This window comes from Ammodytes marinus (genome assembly GCF_949987685.1).
Source record: "Ammodytes marinus genome assembly, chromosome: 12".
In the NCBI taxonomy this organism is placed as follows: domain Eukaryota; kingdom Metazoa; phylum Chordata; class Actinopteri; order Uranoscopiformes; family Ammodytidae; genus Ammodytes; species Ammodytes marinus.
Window position 1 is genome coordinate 14,787,812 of NC_137216.1, and position 21,360 is coordinate 14,809,171.

Genomic DNA, 21,360 nt, shown 5'->3' on the forward strand with positions numbered 1-21,360 from the left:
TTTCCAATGTTCCGCTGCATCGTTGGGAAATATTAAAATGACTCCGGATTCGCGAGGAACGCTGTTGTAAAGGATTTTTTTCTTTTTTCCTGCTGTTTATCTCTGGTCTCTGTTTTTTTCCGTATAGCCTATAGCATACCGCATGCCTCTGGACGTGAACTGCAATATTGTCTCAAAAAGGTGAGTCAGATGAGGATAACCATGAAGCAGACCTACTTTTATGTGGATGTAATTTCCTTTGCACTGGAAAAGGGGGATCCGCATCTCCAAAAGGCTGGTGTTTAATTGCTTTTAAACCCACCATCACGAACGAGGGGGAGGATTATTGTATCTTGTGGAGTCTGGTGAATTAACCCAATGGATAAAGTGAAGTTTCCAATAGGCTAGGTGACCGTCTTTAATCTGCTCTAAGTCTCTATGTGGTGGGCTCTCTGCCTTCACACTAAGTGGACATCAACGCGGTGAGTTTGCTTTATCGTTTATTATACATCCTTGCTGTCGCTGGAATTTTAAATTGATCCGAGACGCAGCCCTTATAGCAAATGATTCCAAGCAGAGCTATTGCTTAACTGTCTGAATTCTCTTTCCGTGGTTTCCGAAGGAGTGGTACATTTAGCCTTAAAGCATTGCGCATTTTAGATTAGAGACATTTGCATGTCAAATGGCTGAAATAGTAAGGGTAGGTTACTGTCAGTCGTGTGTTAGGGCATTCATTTGTATAAGTATTGGCTTCAATGGAATTTGAAATAGACTAATGGCTACCTGTTGTCGCTGGTCGCTCTCATAGAGTTTGGAATTTTACAAATATGGCTAATGGGTTGGTTTTTAGTGAATGTGGAGACAACACTTCGAGGAGCCCACACCGCCCTGTAGGATGTTGTAACCTGTTCCTCTGTTGTTCTGCACGAGAGAGAATAATTTAAAATTCACCCCCACCACCACCACCGCCACACACATAGACGGCACATATAGACTGCTAGGTTTTTGTGTTATATCTCTCTCTCTCTCTCTCTCTCTCTCTCTCTCTCTCTCTCTCTCTCTCTCTCTCTCTCTCTCTCTCTCTCTCTCTCTCTCTGGAATGAATAATGGCATCAGCCTGTTGAGCAAGCTGCACTGGGGAGTTCCATATGTCTCTGGAAATAATCATTAAATAAACTTGATTGATCCAAATAGAGTCAGCTGGTTGCAGCAGTAGAACGTCATAGAGGCTGACACAGGCCTTGTAGAAAAAAGTAAAAAGTCCTATTAGTGGAATGTGAGGTTTAGGTTTATTATGAGGATGTGCACAACAGCAGTGAATCATCTTCATATCGTATGTTTTCCACTGCAGCCCCATTTCCTCAATTAATGATGATGACGATAATGAAGGGGGGGACGGATCCGGAGAGGACACCGGGAGCCTAGGGATGAAATCCACACAATCTTGTTGAATGTGGATATCGATGCCACGGCGAAGGATGGGCCCTTTCCTCTCGGCCGCCTCCTTAGTGCTCCTGCTGGCCCTGCGCGCCGTGTATCCGGCCTCGGTAGGTAACCCCGAGGATTACGCCGCAGACGAGGCGGAACGGACCGCCGGTGACAACATGGTCTTCGATGACTACCGGGGGAAAGGATGCGTAGACGACAGCGGCTTCGTCTACAGACTCGGGGAGCGCTTCTACCCGGGACACTCGAACTGTCCGTGCGTGTGCACGGAGGACGGGCCCGTGTGCGACCAGCCCGAGTGCCCGAGACTGCACCCCAAGTGCACCAAAGTGGAGCACAATGGATGCTGCCCCGAGTGCAAGGAGGTTAAAAACTTTTGCGAGTACCGGGGGAAAACCTATAAAATACTGGAAGAATTCAAGGTAAGATCTGAGATTACTTCTTACACATCTATACCCTTTAACCCTCAGCCAACCAACGTCTACGTGGGCTACCGACGGGGTCACTGAAAACCCCAGGGAAAAATAACTACTGGAAAAAAACAACATCAAAGAAAAATAATACATTATTTGTCTTCTGCAAACGTGATTTGTTATGTAAACAATGTCATCTGAGACAAAAACCACTGGTTATAATAATCTATGTTTACCTCTGGGGTCAAAATGACCCACTTGGTAGGATGAGGGTTAAACAGTTAATCCAGGTGCAAAAAAAACAAAACAAGAGTCATGAAAATGTTTAGCACTTTAGAAAATGTGACATGAAAATGCAGTTCCTGTCTAATACATTATTATTATATATTATTTACAGATACTGTATTCCAATCTATTTGTCTTCCAGTATAATGACGGAATAGTTTGTACGCTCTATGATCACATCTCAACTCCTTTGTAGTGCCCATGCTCAGTTGGTTCCTTCTTGCCAGGTTGATAAAAAAAAATAACCCTAACTTAAAAGTAAGGTGATAGAAGTCAGTCAATTCAAACATGAAACTTTGGTTAATGCGAGTAACGGTTCTCTTGGCATCGAAGTGTCATGAAAATGTGTTTATTGGCCAAGGGCACAAAGATGGCTGCCTCCCAGAGTGATGTCATTCCTCGACCCCTCTGCAACATCAACAACATACGCCCAGTGTTTCTAAACTGGCAGATGCTAAAACAGCATTTTAATGCTTTGATTTGTGGACACTGAGTCAATGCTGGCAGATTCAGTCTCCTCCCCCCTGCCCCCCCATGTCTCCTGCAAAGGGAGCACAGTTTTTACCCATCAGACCAGTGTCTCAGCAGTTGTTAAAGAGCATGACAGCACTGCCTGATTTGAAATGACACTACAAGCATGATAACTACAGTCTGTGTCTAAACTGTTGCTGCCCACGAGGGAAACTCTTCATTCAAGTTCCCCACAAGTGGATTCTGGCTCGAAGTGATTGAAATATAATGTGACACCGTATGGCCTTAACAACAGTATAGCTCCACTGTCTATCATGGCACTTGTTAATCCTTTGAAAATAAATCAGTAATCGGTTAGGAATAGTACAGCTATTAGAGTTGTGTCAGCCAAATGCTATAAACATTCATTGGAAAGTTTCATTATGTTTTGGATCTACCACAGTAGATTTTGAGTAAACAGGATTGATGTTAGGTTGAAGACTCTTGGTTGCTTTCTAGAACTATTACACAACTGTGAATAATGAATAATTGAAAGTAAGCTATAAAGGGGATCTTCACGATTAACTTTCATTGTCAGTGGCAGACAAACAGTGTTCAGCAGTACTGGTAACCACCATAGCGATACCAGAGATTCAAAATGTGTAAATTTGAAGAAGTAACGCTTGAAATAAATTATCTGTGTATTCATACAGTACATACCTTACATACCTGCATTTTAGAGCTTTGACAAAACATATTGTATCAGATGCAAAGTTCACCTAAAAGCAACGTTATGCAAGTGGAACCTACTATAATTTGTTTAACCCAAACAAGCAAAGGTCTGAGCAGGTTCTGACTAATTGAAGCAGGCACGTTTCATGATGTCAGTCAAATAAATATACACAGGACTGACTGAATTGCAACCATTTAGCACTAAACATTTTGTAAGAAAAATGACTCAATTTAAATATGCCCTGAAAGTATCTGATACATCGTTAGCCTTGTTCATATCTGCAAAACATATAAAGACATTTTGCGATTGGATATTGTTACAATGTACTGCATGGGTTGGATCTCATTGTGGAATAGCTAAGGTATTGGTGCCAGGGCCTTTCAGGTAAAGCAGTATTATTGCTTCTTCTTCTTGCTGTTCTTTTTGGCCGATTGAAAAGCAGACAAACAAGCTGTAAACACAACACTGAAAAAGCATTACCCTGTGATGTATGGCAAGTATGTATGGAAACATTTTGCCTATTTACACATCCAGTAGACACAGGGCAACATTTCCCTTCATTTAGAACTCCATTTTCAGCCTCCTGGTGACAGTAGCCTAAGTCTTTTAGTTCTATTTTTAGTCTCTTTTGACTCATGGCGGACAATGTAGCTCTTTAGCTGCTATATGCATGTTGGTGTTATAGGGGACACACAGTTAAAAAGAGAGTTTTCTCTATAAACTCAGTTGTCTGGCACAGCTTCAGACTGGGTTGATGAGAACATTGACAGATACCCAAAAACGTTAAAGTTGCAGGATGTCAAACCAAAATAAATAGCTGGAAAATGATAAGATGTTCTGTGGAGTGGAGTGGAACTGCAAATCACTGTCTGTTATGTTTTTGTTGTGGGTGTTTTACTTCAAGCAACCCCTTTCACATAACACATAGTTATTTGAGCCATTATTACAAATAAAGAGAAAGATGATACTGAAGGTTAAATAACAAAACACTGAAATGCTTACTACTGCTCGCATTTAAGGAACATGAAAACTTGGCTGCCCGTGTGGAGGGCAAACGTTGAAAATGCCTGTTTACAAACGTATCACTCAAATCAATACATCATTTTTACACAGTAGTTACATTGCATATCAATATCATTTTTCCAACACAGCTTCCAGATATATTTTTTGGACTGCATAACATATTTAAAACTAGGGTTATGCAGTTCCATAATTAATCCTCAAGGGAACGCAAAGTAAATTGTGCTTTACATAAAAATCACAACCTCACTCCGTAAATCCTCAGAATGAGGACATATTTTATATCTCATTGTCTTGTTTTTCTTTTTACCTGGCATGAAATGCTTGAGGTGAATATTTTTAAGCTGTAGCATTTTTATTTGAGTTAAGTTTCGTAATGAGTTCAAGGCACGACAAAGCTCCACTGGGGGATGTTGGACCATGTCATACATTGAGGACCTTAGCATGTCCTGTCACTGAAACACATTGAAGTCGGCAGGGGGCCTACACAGTGAGTTAGGCCAAATAAAATGTTGACAAGCCTCATTACTAATCAGTCCGCAACAGTTTATCCCCAGGAAATGCAATTTAAAAAAAATCTGTCAAAGCGGAAACAAGGTTTTCCATCAGTTGCCAACATAAAAACCTTTTTTTTATTTGTTTTTCATTTACACTGACATATATCTGTCTGTAGTACATTCCACCAGATGAGCAGTGAGTCACAGCATTGGGGTTTTCCCCTTTCACTGTTAACGAGGATCTTTATGCTCTAGCAGGAGCCATTATGTTGGAGCTGAAACTATTAGTTGATTAACAGAAGGTCAATTGACATCAAAATAAATCAACAACAATTAAAATATGTAATTAATTATGCATTTCAGGGGCATTCGCCAAGCGAAAACGTATATTATTGCTGGTTGTTGCTGATTCTCTGTGTTTGACATTATTGTGAATAACATGTCTTAAGTACAGTATTTTAATTGTTTACTGGAAGAAAAAAAGGAATTTTGAAGATGTTACATTGGGCTCTGGAAAATCGTGATTGGCATTTATTTTTGACATTCTGTTAATTAACTGATTGGTTGGTTAGTGACAAAACGATCAAGAAATTGATCATGAAAATGTCACACATCATATATTATGCATTATTTGCACAACAGGATGTATTGGTGTGGTGTTGCTGTTGGGATCAGACCATTCTAAACCTCTGCACTATAATCTGTACTTGGTGGTGTGTTTGCACACCAGACTGCATCAAGCTCATTGCTGCATTAAGATGCAAGCCCACATATTGTGTAAGGGCCTCTGTGAGTGCATAAGCCTGGCAGTTTGATGCAAGATCAAGTCCATCAATAGTGCAGCTCACCCTCGTGCTAACCTTGAATGGAGGGCCCTACGAGGGAAGGTCGTTTCTTAGCACTTGAGGGGAGAAAAAAACACTAATTTGTTCTTATTGATTATCCCAGTGAAAATGACATGGCAGAAATAAGGAGAGAGGAACTCTGTGGTGCTGGACGATTAAGACCACACAAGTAACTCTAATGTCATTCATGATGGTTTGGGTCCCTTCAGTGAACACATGAAAGCTTCGGAACCCTGCAGTGTTCAAGGAAATCAAAGGCCCTTCAGTATCTGGTTTACAGAGCCCTGTTCAGAGATGCCAACAGGTTAACCTTTGGTGTGGGCCTCATTGGCATTTACTTTGTGGTGATCGTATTATAGTCGTTTGCATTTATATTCAGAAGCAGATGAGGGGGAGAAGGAATGCAGAGACACAGCTTGTCAGAATTATTCTACTGGGATTTGAGTTTGAATTAAGAATAGATGTAGTTATAAGCATTTTGACATTGACCAACATTTTTTCAGTTTCCTTTTATCCCATCATGCAATAAGTCCTTCATTTAAGGTTGAGTCAGCGATTATGGAGTAGTCTTGTTTTTGTCAGAAGAATCAGTTCTTATATCTCCTCATGATCCGCTGCCCCTACTGTCTGTGCACCCGAAGAAAACCCAGTGTTCATATACAGCCTAGGCTCTGTAGGTGTATGTAAACAAAGGGAACCCACCATTGCTAAACAAATCCTGCTTGCCTGGATTTCTTTTTCAGCGCTAACACAGTACAGCCAGGTAACAGATCGTGAGGAGATATTCACTGAATTTGACAAAAAGTGATGATGACTACAAACATTCTCCAGAATCACTGACTTCACCTGTAACCCTGTGCAAGTGTGTGTGAGTGTTTTTTCACAATCATGCAAGCTATATTGGGCAATCATTCAACATAAAGCAGCTGACTGACTTGCAATGTCAGCCTGTCGGTTGCTGTATCAAATGCATCTGCAACCTGACAATTCAGTCTGAAGTACGTGTCCAACTCCACTTTTATTTACCCATAGCAAGATAGTGTTACATTCAGTGTACTGCTAGCAGTGGGTGTATTCAGGGCTGGACTGGGACAAAAAATCGGCCCTGGCATTTTTGGCCATGGCACCCCACCATGATTATTTATACTGTACGATATGTGGAGGCAGGGGCGTTGCTCCAAATTCTGGGCCCCTATACAGGAAGTCTTGATGGGCCCTCTGAGAGGCGGTCTTACAATACAAACATGTAAAAGCTATGTTTGTCTATAGTCCAAAACGTATGAGTGACTGGTCCTTCTCTGAGCCAGATAACAACACAATGTTTCTATTGATGAATGACCAAATCATTACGCGTACTTGAACACAACCCCTGGTCTAATGACTCTTAATAACCATGCACACACACAGTGTTTCTCACAGGAATTTGGGAGACTGTGTCGTGGACCCTCGACCTTCTAGGGGGATCCGGGGGAATGCTCCCCCGGAAGATTTTTTTTCAAATGTTAAAGTAAAATTCATCAATCTGGTGCACTTTGAGGAGAAAACTAAGGCTAAATCAACTGTTTCCTATGTAAGCTATTTAGTACTATTTGCTGGAATAATTTATAGACACAGAATGACCAAAAAGCAGAAAGAAGAAATGTACATGTTTAAAAAATCCAGTCAGCTTCGGGAATTTTTTTCCTTCGTTTGTATTTTTTAATGGCCCAATATAGGCCCCTGATCTTCGTAGCCCCGAACAATGTTATTTAAAAAATAACAAAAATGTACTGACGAATGAAAGGCCCATGAAATCTTTTTTTTCTGGGCCTTCAAAGATCAGGGGCCTATATTGAGCCAGTAAAAAAAATAAAATATATATATTTTTTTTTGGGTGCAGCCCGCCTCTGCCTTGGGCCCCCCAAGCCTGTCCGCAGTCCGACGGCCCTGAACGTAACTGACCATCGTCAGATGCTCATAATTACCGAGTAGAAGTTGAATGCATGATAATACAATTCAATGCAGCCTCTGAATGGGCGGCCCTCTGCTGTGTGTGTGATTGGGCCAGGCCCAGCCTAGAACCAATCATAATGAGTAATGGCCTGGGACAAAGTTTTATTTAACTTTCAGGTGAAGTTGACTGCCTGCACGCACAATTATATGTCCATGGCACTCCCGAGAGGGAAGGGCCCTCGGCTGTGTGACTTGGCCGGGCCGGGCCGAGTCACAGAGCCGAGGGTCCAAAAAAAAAAGATTTTTAATTTTTTATAAATGGACCCGGCCCGGCCCGAAATACCTGCCGGCCCACCGGGGATTTGCCCGGTACGCCCGATGGCCAGTCCAGCCCTGGGTGTATTGTTCTACTTTTTTTAGTTTTGTTGCCGTGTGAAAGAGTCGTGCCACTCAACCTTAGTAGGTGTTTCACCGACAGGGTTCCCCATCAGATGAGGAAGGGACCAGTCCGCCCAGCATGGCTGCCGGCGAGCCTCTGGCCTCAGCACAGCTGCAATCAAGAGCCAGGAGATATAGGGTGAGTTCAGGTCCCAGTTTGTCAGGCTAGGGCTGGGATGTGAACTCAAAAGTGAACAATCCCGTCCGTGCTTCCTGCAATCCCCCTAAGGGATGCAGAGTTGAAAAGAGGGGAGGGGGGAGGAGGGGGTTAAGTGACAAAGGTACACACAGATGATTTGGACCATCAGACTATCTTATTATCGTTATTTTCTCATGTAGAGGCAAGTCATGCTTATTGATTCATTTGCAAGTAATATACGTATCTGCTAAAGCATGCAGTGTTAAAACATGATTTCTACTCACCCTTCCTTAAATCCCCACGAGTATCCAGTGCATTGCAGTTGATGCATACATCTGACTCAGGCTTAAATATTATGGCAATTTCAATTTCAACACTCTGCAACTTTAATAGATGCAAATGATAGACATTTTTCTATGTTTAATAGAACAGAACGTAATGCGCTGTAAATAAAGAAACAAACTATGAAAGTACAGACCTGTACAGACAATCACAACAATGAATTTCAAATAGCTTGCACATACACACACGGAGCAGCCTAGTCATCAGGCACAACAGTCATCAGGCACATTTGTGACTGAAGCCCTGACCTATGAGACAAAACAACCATAAAAGTGAAAAAAAATTATTGCTCAAATTGATTTTCCTATCCAATTTGCCAGAGGCCACAAGGGCCCTAATTAGAAGAAATTATTAAGTGCACCTATTAGGCCACAGCACATTTGTGTTTTGAGCATCCAACCCTTCTTTATCTACAAGTTGTGCCTTCTCTTTCTCTCTCTCTCTGTATTCCCTGACCAGCAGTACAGTACTGTTTTGACCTGGACAGTTTGACTGTCAACCCATTCCCATCACTCCTATTAACCGCATGGGTGAGATTCCTATGACCCTGTTGTCCAGGCTCAAACTATTTCACATTACGATCTGCCCCACTGAAGGTTATTTGACTGTTCATCGCTTCCTTTGCCCATTTCCATTCGTCTCACTGTGGGACTGTTAAGAATGACAGCCAATCCCCCTGCATACCCAGCCAATAAGACAGGGACAACAGCAGACATTTCTTCACCAAAACATCTGGCAGCAAGTCTAAATTTGGTGCTCGAATTTTCACTTTTGAGTCTGAGCTAAGGCATGACTGAGCCTGTTCACAGTAGACCTCACACAAAGGGAAGTGCTGAGAGCTGACTACACGGAAGGAATCTGTGTGATACTGTAGGTACATATGATAGTTTTTTTTTTATACATTCAATTTTTATGGCTAGTTCTCAGGAACTATACTTAGTGCAATTTGAGGAGTATTCCTTCTACCTTGACAACATTCAGATGCTGCTTGGGCAATAATGAATTGTGATTAACATGATTCCAATTATAAATATATAAATAATGTAACTATTTGAATAGATCCATTGTATACATATGAATAATTTAACTTTTTTATTTTTTATTGTGTAGATGTAGAATGTAGTAAATTTCCGTCTGACTTTGTGTTGTGCTTTGGTGGTCATTGAGTTTGAGTGAGAAAACAGTTCATGAATTTTGAATGTAGATGCAGCCATTAGCTGCACTGTGTCTCAAATCAATCAAAAGTCACCTACAGTTCAGTCCATTGACTTATGTTGTGCTGACTCTGTCTTGAGTTGAAACTGCGTACTCGGTATTGCCAAAACATGGAACTAATTGTAAAAAGAACAACAACAACAACAACAAACTGTTGCAAAATATATATGAAGTGTGACCTATGAGATGACTTTTGGATGAGAAAACTCTCAAACATTGAATACAAGATGTCAGCGGCCCATTTCTTGTCAGTAAAAATTAATGTAAAGAACAACACATTTTGGAGTTTCTGGCTCACACTAATGTTCAAAGATATTGATCACACCGAAATTAATGATATATTTTCATGCCTATGTTGACTGCTGCTCTTTGGGACAATGCATCTGCTAAGTAAACAGATGAAATGATTAGCAGAGGGAGTCCTGCAACACTAATGTGTACTTAGGACCACTATACCATATCTCCTTCTCTATCCCCTAAAGGTAGTAACTTGCCTTATGGGCGAAGAGGGAAACTGTATCAGTGCCAGATGCAGACTCAAGTGAAACTGTGTCTAATTGTTCCCGTTGTTGTGCTTTAATGTAATTCCCTTAATGTGTGCTTGGCAGCCGATCAAAAATGGATCAGAATTGATGTTAGCTTGATCCTTACCGTCCACTTTACTAGTTGTCCTTCTCCTACAGAGAATGCACGTGTGTACTGTGCTTTTACCCATGATGATTGGGTTGAATGTTTTGGTCTTGATGCTGTTCAGAGGCGCTTTTGTTATGAAAGTCCGCTGACGTTATCTGTGTGGAGAGAACTGATTAGTTGCACATTTACATAAACATGTGCGTACTGCTTTTAAAAATGTTCCTGGTATTATGGAGTTAGATTAAATGTATACGCAGAATGAGAAGGCTGTTTAGTCATTTCCTTTTTATATTTAACTTAAACGATATCCAGGTTTCTGATGGTCTGCTTCAGTGTTGGTCCGTCTGACTCCTCCACATCCAGCCACTCCCATTTCTCTACCGATTGAGCTGTTTCAGCATTTCGGAATGAGACCATTTTTGTTACTGCCTGCCAGGAATCTGCTGCATTTTGCCTTTTACTTCCTCTGTCTTATCAGCCATAATAAAGCTCAAGGGCAACAATGCAGTTGCAGTCTGAATTAGAGTAAGAGACTTCCTTGTTAGACGTTCACAGAAAGGGTTTCACATATAGGGTCATTAAACAGGCCGGGGGGTTGGGCACCACATGCTGCCCTATAGATCCTAGTTTCTATGCATTCTTCATATGGAATGGCAATAAATCATGGGTCAGACTTGATGTCCACCAAGTTCTCCAACTTTGTTTAGTTCCTTCTTATCATGGTCTCCCATGCGTACGCTTCATTGACTAATGACCAAATAAGAAACATTTTCACACATGGTAGAGACTGCAATTACAAAGATGGGTAAGATTCCACAGTATTGCAGCTCTCTAGCTTGCATATGTATTTTCCCAAAAACTGGAAAGATGATCATTTAGGTTAACATACCAGGGTGTTTTGGTGTGCATGTAAGCACACAAAGTGAGTTTGTGTGCCCCTTATTATAAACACAAAGTACAAAGCTCATTATTGCAAAATGCTGTTGCTTCAATTCCCTGAGGAGACATACTGTATCTATTATTACCCAATACAATCTTCACTGTTCGGGTTGCTGTTGCTTGCAGACAGTGTCAACTTAAAGTAAGGTTTAATTGCTTCTATACGCTGCTTAGGTTTAACTACGTCAAAAAAAGCTAAGGGAGCTTTATATATTTAATTACCGGTCCCAAGATGGGAGTCAAATATCCCTGTTGGAGAAACAAGCAGTATTGTAAACCTGAAATGGAGCTGTGGCTTCACACATCGAGATTGTATGTGTCATGCACAGCCCTCTAATCCCACCTTGCCAGCCCCCACAAATTAAGTCTGTCAGGCTGACAGAATGTAGTCCATCTTCCATATGTATGAGACGACATCTTACTGTTTAATTGGTACGTCTCTGTATGAGCGCTCAAACTGACACAGGGGCGGAAAACTCTACCGCAGGGCTGTTAAACTGTGTGCAAAAAGAAAACAGCATCTTTTGTTTAATTTCTAGTGGGCAACATATGCCAGGAGTTTTTGGACAGGAATTTCTAATGAGTAGAGTCAAGTTATAGATGTTTAGGTACCATCCATGTGTATACTTCTTAAAAGCATTTTTTTCATGTCAGTGCAACTACACAAAAAGAAAACGAAAGGCGTGTTTTAAATCTCGGAGCAATGTGCAAAATCTATCATTGTTAACATCAATAAAAGCAGATACATGCTTTTCATACCAGGACAAAACAAGTCCTTAAAAAACAACAACGCGAGCACTACTCAATCACTTATTCATTTTCAAGCAAGGAGTCTGATCGCCTTTTTCAAAGATAATATCTGATAGTGACATAGTCTCAGGTTCATGACTGGATTGTCTCTGCTCCCATTCTTGGCTAGAGTTAAATATTTAATTTCAACATTATTCTTTCTAAATGCTGACATATTCACTTTGGGGCTGCAGTGCATCCAGACTGCCATGTATTCCAATAAAAAAATACACTCGTGACGACTTGCCATTTTTTATGCCTCTTAATGCATCCTGGCAAAACTGGCTGATAAAAGTCACATTAAAGCATCCACGGTCCCTTCACTTATCTTTAGACAAAACTGGATTATGAACAGTGGCACTGTGAATTGTGGCTACAACTCAATTGAAGTAGATGGAAATAGAGCAAAATTTTCCTGGAGCTAATGCAGTTAGAATAGGTGAATTATGTCAAACTATTCATTTAAAAATGTATTGTGACTCTATGAACCATTCAGTTAAGCTGCAGTTGCTGCCAACTATACTGACCTATCTTCCACCCCCTACAAATCTATATTTAATCTAATGTAAATTGCAAAAGGGTTATCAAATAAGAAACATGTTTACCCTCTATGGTTAGGGACGGGTAGGGCTACTGCGTTTGAGTGAGGCCCTCAAAAAACTGTTTCCTATGATGAGCAGAAGGAAAACCTAATATGATGAACAGATGACCTTTCTTGGTTCGGTTAACATTTTGTATTTGTTCACTCCATGTAATTGCATTACAGTTCATTTTCTGGTCAAGATACTTTGTAAAGATACAGTCAAGTAAGAGGCAGCAGCGGTGAGAGCAGCACAGCACTCATTTACATGTTGCAGAGGTGGCAAGATAAGCCTCAGGCTGCAGCAGAATGCAGCAAAATACTAAATATCATGAACACTACTTTATAGACTCCCTTATTAATAATTTTTAGTGATTTCATTCAAAGTGGGCTACAGGCTCTGGTTGTTCGGATGCAAGTAGCCTTACTCAAAACTGGCTTCTTGAATAATGTATTAACCTGTCTCTTTGTTAACAAAGGTAGTACACGATGCATGTAATAGGAACATATTTAATTAAGAAATGTCAGCAAAAAATGCACATAGGCCATTGCCTTAACTGACCCGAAGTAAGCATGTGGCACACACAGATACACACAATCAAAAAGGTGGAACTTACTGAATCATCTAACCCTGATTGCCCGTTTCTCTTCCCCTCCCCTCTGCCCACAGCCGTCACCCTGTGAATGGTGCCGCTGCGAACCAAATAATGAGGTGCATTGTGTGGTGTCCGACTGCGCCGTCCCAGAGTGTGTCAACCCCGTGTACGAGCCGGAGCAATGCTGCCCCATCTGTAAAAACGGTAAACACTCTACTACTCCTCAGGAATTCAACGCACACTCCTCCTCGGAAGTCATTACAATTTCATTAAACCAATGACGGGGGAGTTTATCTGTGGGTATCGCCATTTGATGGCCGCACCTTAAGAAGATCAGGTTGTAATTGATGTTTTATGAATTAAAATGATTACCTTGGGCCCGTTTGGACACTAATGAGCAGTACTACTTTTAATTATAAATGACACACTAAGCAGAGTAAACATTAGCCCATTGATTAGAGGCACGGTAGGAGGGACTAATGGGTCCTGGGAGAGCCTTTTATCTCCCAGTGCCCTGACGCCCTTGTCGCACACAGCCAATCGCTAAATTAGAATTATAGGATTCCGATGGTTCATGTGGTATTTACAAGGCGAGGTGGGCGCTTTCCCTTTGCCAGCACCAGTCCTGAGGGAAGGTCTGACTGCAATGTGATCCTTGCTGGAATGATCAACCTCAGAGCGTGCCTGTGTGTACAATCAAACTCAGTCACAACAGAATGTGGCATTCTGTAATCAAAGATTTTAATGTTGTCATTTTGCACGGCTCAAATGTAAGCCTCGAATAATGTGAGAGCTGAAAGAGCCGGCGAGGAAAGCTGAACTCAAAAGAGAACCTGACTAACAATATGACGCACTCTTGTGATTACACGCCTTGTTTATTCTTTCAGTCTTTTCATTTTTGTGAAGTGTGTCACACCGTTGAGTATTCCAGTTGAGAGAAGGCAAAAGAACATCCTGAATATCTTTTTCCTTTTAGCGGTGGTTCGACCTATAAATGGGAAGAGAGGATTTTAGTCGGAGGCAGATTCTAAATGTCCATCTCACCGCAACTACCCACATTTTCTTTCACACTTTCTCTGGTTTCCTCTTTATCCCCCTTGCTTGCTTGCTTTCTTTCTTTTATTTCACACATACACACCAGCACACAAAACACACACACTAACAAGGCTGCAGAAGCTGCTAGGAGAGAGCTAATCCAGGCTGACAGGACACAGTGACACCCTTGGCATTTCAGGGTAGGTCTGCCGTTTCTAGGCTTCCCAAGGGTGCATGGTCAGGCTCTGGCAGCCGGATAAATCTCTAAAGGAGTGCTGTGGGGAGAAGAAAATGAAGAGTGCTTTTTAGCTCTCATTTTTGGCCATGGGACAGGGGACTTTGAAAGAAAGACATCCACATCTGTGCCCCAATTAGACGTGCAATCACCATTTATAAACAATTTAAACGGGTTCTTTGTGCCACATTTTCCCACCAGGATTGTTCAACACTTGAACATTGTTCCACTCTGACCTGAATGGAAACAGTCCATAGTTTGGTGCGGTGGTTATGGTGTCCTTTTAACTCCAGACCAATCAGAATCATTCAACTCATGTCACAGGTATTTATAATGTGACAGATATACATTTTATGTGAAAAGTAATTCTTGCCAATCAAGACTGAGTCAACAGCCATGGTGGGGGAACAGATAGCTTTGAGTTAAACGCAAACGTTATAAGCACTAACAACAAAGCACAGGTGAGTCTGATGGACCACCATAGCCTGCTGTATTGGACCAATTAAAAGCAGTTTATTTCCAGCTATTCAATTTAGAAAATAAACAAATCATTTGTTTCTAACTTTAGATACATTTAAAGCTGAGAGTAGCGATGAGCCCCATGTGAAGTTTGGATCAGATTGGACAATGAACAGTAAAGTTGAACAGTTTACAGTTTCATAGATATAGAGGCAAATCAGCTCCACCATTAGAACACAAATTACCACTTGGCTGCAGTAACATTGTCAGAATTAATCCGAAAGCGCCTCAGCCAGTTTTCAACAACAATCTATAGTATGTCTTGCAGAACAAACAGCATTCTCTCTTTATTATATTATACCCCATTTGCCTGAGAAATCCTACTGTTGCCTTGTATGGTCAAATGCTGCCATATAAGGAAAAAAGAGAAACACTCACTGAACAATACTTAAATACTACTTACTTAAATTAAAGACATCCTGTTGGGTTTATCTCATGGCTCCAATAGGATTTGTTTGTGCATATTAAGATGTTATCTAAACCTACCAAGATTGGTTCATGTGGGCACCAATGTCAGATTGCAATTTTCTAGGCGGTCAAAAGTGTGTTCAAATAACGAGAAAAGGCAAAACAAGGAAAGAAGAAGAAAACATCATGCTCATTTAGCGCAAAATGTAATACAGCTGTAAATTTCCATACTGTAATTGGATTACTGTACGTCTGCCCGGGTTCTTCACATTAGACACAGTGTTGTGGTTGAAGGAACTCTGCTGCGTGGGAAGTTCAGCTGTAGTGTCTCATCATCACTACAGTATATTTGCAATGTTCCAGCACATGGTGAAAGGTATGTCTCAACCCACTCATTCTGAGATAGTTAAATAAGTAGCTATACTGAGGTTGTTTAAAATTCAGTTAAAGGCAGGTCCCTAACTCCAGCTTCTTTCAGCATCTACAAAGAATGTTTCAACGTAACGTATTGTTGGTTGTAACCTTGATGTGCTGCTGTTTTGCTTCTGCAAATCACCAAATCAATGCTTTCTAGCTCGTCCGCTTCTTGACGTTTCACCCTGAAGACGGCAACTGAGAGCAGTAGGCAGCACAATTGAGCAGTCAGCCAGTGGGAGTGCTTATCTCCGAGCTCCACATTCATTGAGTCCGACTGATTCAGCTCTAATCTTTATCATGAATTATACACTCTAAATTCATCGGGGAATACATCTAATTGTATAATTCCTATGAAGGAAAATGTGAATAAGAAGTCGTTTGGAAAAAAAGGCCAGTGTTTCCTCAATACAATATCAGGTCTTATCTGTCTGAAGGCATGTCATTGTGTTTGAAGGCTGTACCAGAATCATACAGTAGCAGTGCCACAGAGCAGGCAACAATTAGGTTACACATTCTGAATGACATATTCTATGGACAAACTGGAATTTATTTGGCAAATTAGCATTTTTTTTCTCTTCAGGTGAGTGTGTATTGAGGAATTCATTTATTCTCCAGGCAAGAACCATAATGGCATTAGAGCCAAATAGACTCTAATGACCCCTAATATGCATTCACTCCTTAGGCTGTACTAGTAGTCAGGGACAATGTGATGCGTTGAGACAGCTCTGACACAGGACAAACATCTTCCGACTTCACTAAATTTTTATTGGCCATGAATTGATCACAGGCGTCGGACGGGTGACAGCGTGTCCTTCCGACGGTGACAGGTAGTTCAAGCTGTGTCCTTGTGAGTCCAAATCTATCTGGCTATAAACAATGACACTTGGCAACAACAGCAGTCGCCCTCCTACCTCATCAACCTCCACCGAGTCCGTCCTGTAACCTGTGCCAGCCGTCCACAGGCGGATCAATGAGAGTTAAGACTTGGCGAGCGCTCTCAATGTCTCCTCTAAGCTCAGATCAAAGGGCTTTTATCGGGTCCGAATAGAGCATGGGACTAATCTGTGCCGAGGCAAAGGATGGGGATACTAGGTAGCCAACCACCTCCCTTAGTTAGTGTCATGACCATAGATAGTATATAAAAGGTCATGACATTGATAATTATGGCCCTCCTCAAACTTATTTCCACTCATGAACACTACAGGATATCGAACCAAATCCCTAACGCCCGTAAAGCAAAAGCATTTTGGCAATCAAAACACTTGGTTAAGGTTAGGTAAAAAATCTTGGTCTTCTTTAAAGTGGACCTATTATACTTTTATGACCTATAAACGTTGTTATAATGATTTATAGTCATGTTTAACCATACTAGCCGTCTGGGGTGGCTGTGCAGAGCGCTAAACACTAGGGCAGCCGGTCGAGAAATCACATGTTCAAATCGGTTCAAATTTCCTGCCATCGTGTCGTCATGATTCCGGATGTTTCCATGTATGGTAACGTGCTGCTCAGGCAAGCTCCGGCCATGCCCCCACCTTCCTGCTCTCAAATCTGCCCGCGCGCTGCTGAAATTGTTCCGGAAGGAAGGTAACCAATCACAACGGAGTGGGGTTTGCAGGAGGGGGGGGGGGGGGGGGGGGGAGAGAAGCACAAAGCCTAGTGTGGAGAGTTACTGCTGTGCGCGCTAGGGTGAGAGGAAGAGTGTCCCGAAAATCTACATGGTTTTTTGTGATGTGATTCGTGTCAGGTTGCTCTATAGCAGTTTTTAACAAGAAATTAAGACCAGAAAATATATAGAGCAAGTCGTCACCATGCCCTGTCTCGCCCTTTTGATCACTAACACTTCCGATATTAAGGTCTTTGCAATAACCTGGAGAAAGTACTCAGTGTTGCCAAATGTTACCATGTTACCACACTAAAAGCGGATATTTTGACTTTTCGTTAGAAGAAAAGCACAGATGCTATTAATAACATCAACAATGGATCTGTTCTATTTAAGCGTCCCAGTAAGCCGTGACAGTGACACTAAGCCGACATTCACAATCCTGGACCCTGAAGCCGTAGCAGCAGGAACAAAATTAAACAATCACTAATTCTATTGTTTACACCTGTGCTTGTCATACTTCCACATCTCAAAAATATCCTTGCTGAAAAAAAATCCTGCATATGTTTTCTGCTAAAATAGACACAAAAAACAGGTGTTAGCCAACTAATGACATTAACGATGGTTCTGCCACAGCAGTGCGCACAATACCGGGCCGTGAAATCAATGCTAAATGGAATTTACCCATCATTAATTTTATGACTCACACCTGTGCCTTTCCCACGGGGACATGTCAAAATGTCCACCATGAAAAAATGCCCACACTGTGCCCGAGTTGAGACATCTTGCAGATATGTAGGCTATGCAGCTGGCCCGTGTCCCCAAATGTCCCCCACTGAAACTAGGCTCTTCAGGTCGACAAACCATACTGTTTGACATTTATGTTGCTACTAGCATTAAGTTGGTCTGTACTAAATCAAATTCACTGGGGCACTAAGATGCCCGTGAATATTACCCGTGAAAGCTACTGTGTCTTCAAGAGTTATGAGACATATGAGTTTTTTATGACTAGTCGTAGAGGACTCTGGGATCCAGCAGGTTTCATAGAGCTGAATATCGAGAGCGATCCAAAGTCACCGTCACACCAATTGAGCGGATGATTGCTTAATTTAAATGATTAAAACAGAGGCCGTTTCCTAGCACCTTCTGGCTCTTCCGTCCCAAGAAATAGGCTACACCCTCTCTAATCATTCTGAGGCAGGAGACAGGCATGAGATATGATCCTTTTGAGTGGTATTTACCGACAATGAATGCTACTGCATATCTACGAACGAAGGTAAAGGTTTTTGGTTTCCTTGGTACACAATCATAATCTTTTAGAATTAGAAGAATCGTAACAACCAAACGGGGATCCACACAAGTAAATCCCACAGTGTTTGAAAGATAAATCAGATGTCTTGATTGTTGTCATTACAGAGAAAGTGCGAGTATAGCATAGGGAAAGGAACCATGTAAGAAATTGCTGAGGAGTTTTGTGGCCTTTTCGCACGGTCTGAAGTGATTAACACCATCTTTCCTACTGCCTCTCAAAGCAGCTTTCTCTCTCTCTCCCTCTGCCTCTCTCTCTCTCTTCGTCTGTCTCACTCTGTTCTCCAGCCTCTCTGTACTGCCAAGCCCGCTCCTGGCAGGCTCCTCTGCTCGCGGCGCATTAGGATGCAAAGCGCTCCATGTCGAGGGAGAAGGGGAGACTAACAAAAGCGCTTTAGTGTTGCAAAAACAAGCCCATCGGTGCATGCCCGTGAAAAGATCTGTACGTCTGCTCTGACTCCCTTAACTCCCTGCAGCTCCCTGCATCACTCCACCGCCCCGCCGAAAAAGAGAAGCTCTCAGGGGTGCCAATTCCATTTCTTGTCCTTTCTCACTCCTTCTTTACTGTCTTTGTCTTCCCCCCTTCCTTCTCTCCCCTTCCCATGCGGCAGGTCCAAATTGCTTTGCTGGAACAACGATCATCCCAGCCGGAATTGAAGTTAAGGTGGACGACTGCACCATCTGCCGCTGCCACAACGGAGACTGGTGGAAGCCGGCGCAGTGCTTGCGGCGGGAGTGCCTCAACGGCCAGACACTGTCATAGAGAGACTCCACCGGGGGACAGACAGACAGTGGAAAAGCTCAGGCAAGGCCCCTGCCTACTGCACCATTTTGTATGATTGACAGGGCAGGAGCACAATTCCTAAGCAACTTGAGACGGCATAGTACCGAGGAGATGCTCTCACAAGCTTCACACAAATAGGCTACACACATTAAGCCACTGGGAAGAAGACTGAACTTGTCTCATGGCTCTCTATCCACACTACAGTTTTATTCGTCCCAATATATTTTCAAAAAGTTGACTTTGCTTGACTTCTGCTGCTCTCACACACAAAAAGTTTCTAAGCTCCCTGTGACTCTTTCCTAACCATTGGCAATGTTGAATTGCTCACGTTGATTTCTGTAGACGTCATCTGCTTGCTGTACTTGTCTGTCACAATCACGCAGGTGTTGTAAATTCCAACAGCAGGAAAAACTAACCGTAAGCACACTAAACGGCGCTTCTCTTTTATTGTGTTCTTTTTTTAGGGGGGAAGGGTTGTACGAGGACTGACACCGCACTGCAAGGGTGTGCTTTGGTTTCACCACTTCACTCTTAAGAGTTTGTTTACAAGATTCACATCACATCATATACATGTTTGTGTCTTCATAAGACTTTTTGTCGCTATGGCAGGAGCTCACCTCTAGCGTGCTAGATAATGCTACTGTCAATTTTATAAACTGCTACAGAAGCCCAAAAGGCTGATATAATCGTTCAACAAACCATGGTCTTAAGGTATGTCTCTACACAGTAGCAGCAGCAAAGGCAAGGTAAGTTGGTACTGAAGTAGCTGTAAGATAGATGTGAAATTCTGCAATACTGCATCAAAACAGCTTTGGCTGGCCCCCTTTTCCAGCCTAATTTCCGTTATTATTTCCTTTTATCAGTCCATATCCTCCAAAATATTCCCACTACTAACGGCTTGAACTTGCTATCAAAGCAATAAGCCGTCCAAGAGCGGTCTGCTTTAATTTCCTTTAATCAAGGGGTATTCTGTGATAAATCATCCAGCTGCGTGCTTGGTACTGCCACAGCCTGCATGCTGGGCACACTCAACTAGAGCCGGCAGACAAAAGGAGGGAATCTGCATATGTCTAAAATGCTTTTGAGCAGTATTGACTTGCACATCAACCATGTGAGCATCCTACAAACACGCCATCCATCCACAATCTCATGGGCACACTATGTTGACCACCAAGTGAAGCACTTAAACCTATTAGGGTCGTTAAGATGCAAAGCTTTTACACTAGGCCACTGCTATGGATAATGAAATAGATTTTCCATTCTTCCCTTTTATGTTAGAATATCTCTTCCAATGTGGTGTGGTTACGACCAGAGATATAACATAGAGACAAGCTAATGTATGGCCTTGATATTTTCCCACAGTGGTCCTCAGGTGGTTCCAGTCAGAAAGAAAAAGCACCCAACCAGGGGCCAAAACAGGATATTTTTCAGATGATGAATACTAGGCATTAATTCAAAAGGTGAATTCCGGTAAGCTCATGCCATTTATCACTAGAATTTTTTCCATTTCCAGAAAATCCGTTCCTGTTAACCTTTTAGACCCTACCCCTTGGCAGTGATGGATGGGCTGCTTAATAGCAGCTACCAGCACTCTGTAATGAGACAGAAATGAACATAGGATAAAGACCAATGACCTAGGCGGTATTTTACCTTATATGTCACTAGAACACATTTTTGGGAAGAATCTCATATTCCGTAGTTTGTTGCATAGTCTTAAACTGTGAAGCATGGGTGATGGCGGAATCACCAAATTGGAAGCGTGTGGGTGGGGTTCGATCATAGG

At 42.0% G+C, this 21,360-nt stretch overlaps 1 protein-coding gene across 1 annotated transcript; it reads left to right on the forward strand.

The window, feature by feature from the left end:
- Positions 1-1,430: 1,430 nt before the first annotated feature.
- vwc2l (von Willebrand factor C domain containing 2 like) lies at positions 1,431-19,556 on the forward strand (the record flags this gene model as incomplete). Its single annotated transcript, XM_080037489.1, has 4 exons — positions 1,431-1,847; positions 8,079-8,177; positions 13,346-13,475; positions 19,405-19,556. 4 exons carry the CDS (start codon positions 1,431-1,433, stop codon positions 19,554-19,556), a joined length of 798 nt encoding a protein of 265 aa, XP_079893615.1.
- Positions 19,557-21,360: the final 1,804 nt, after the last annotated feature.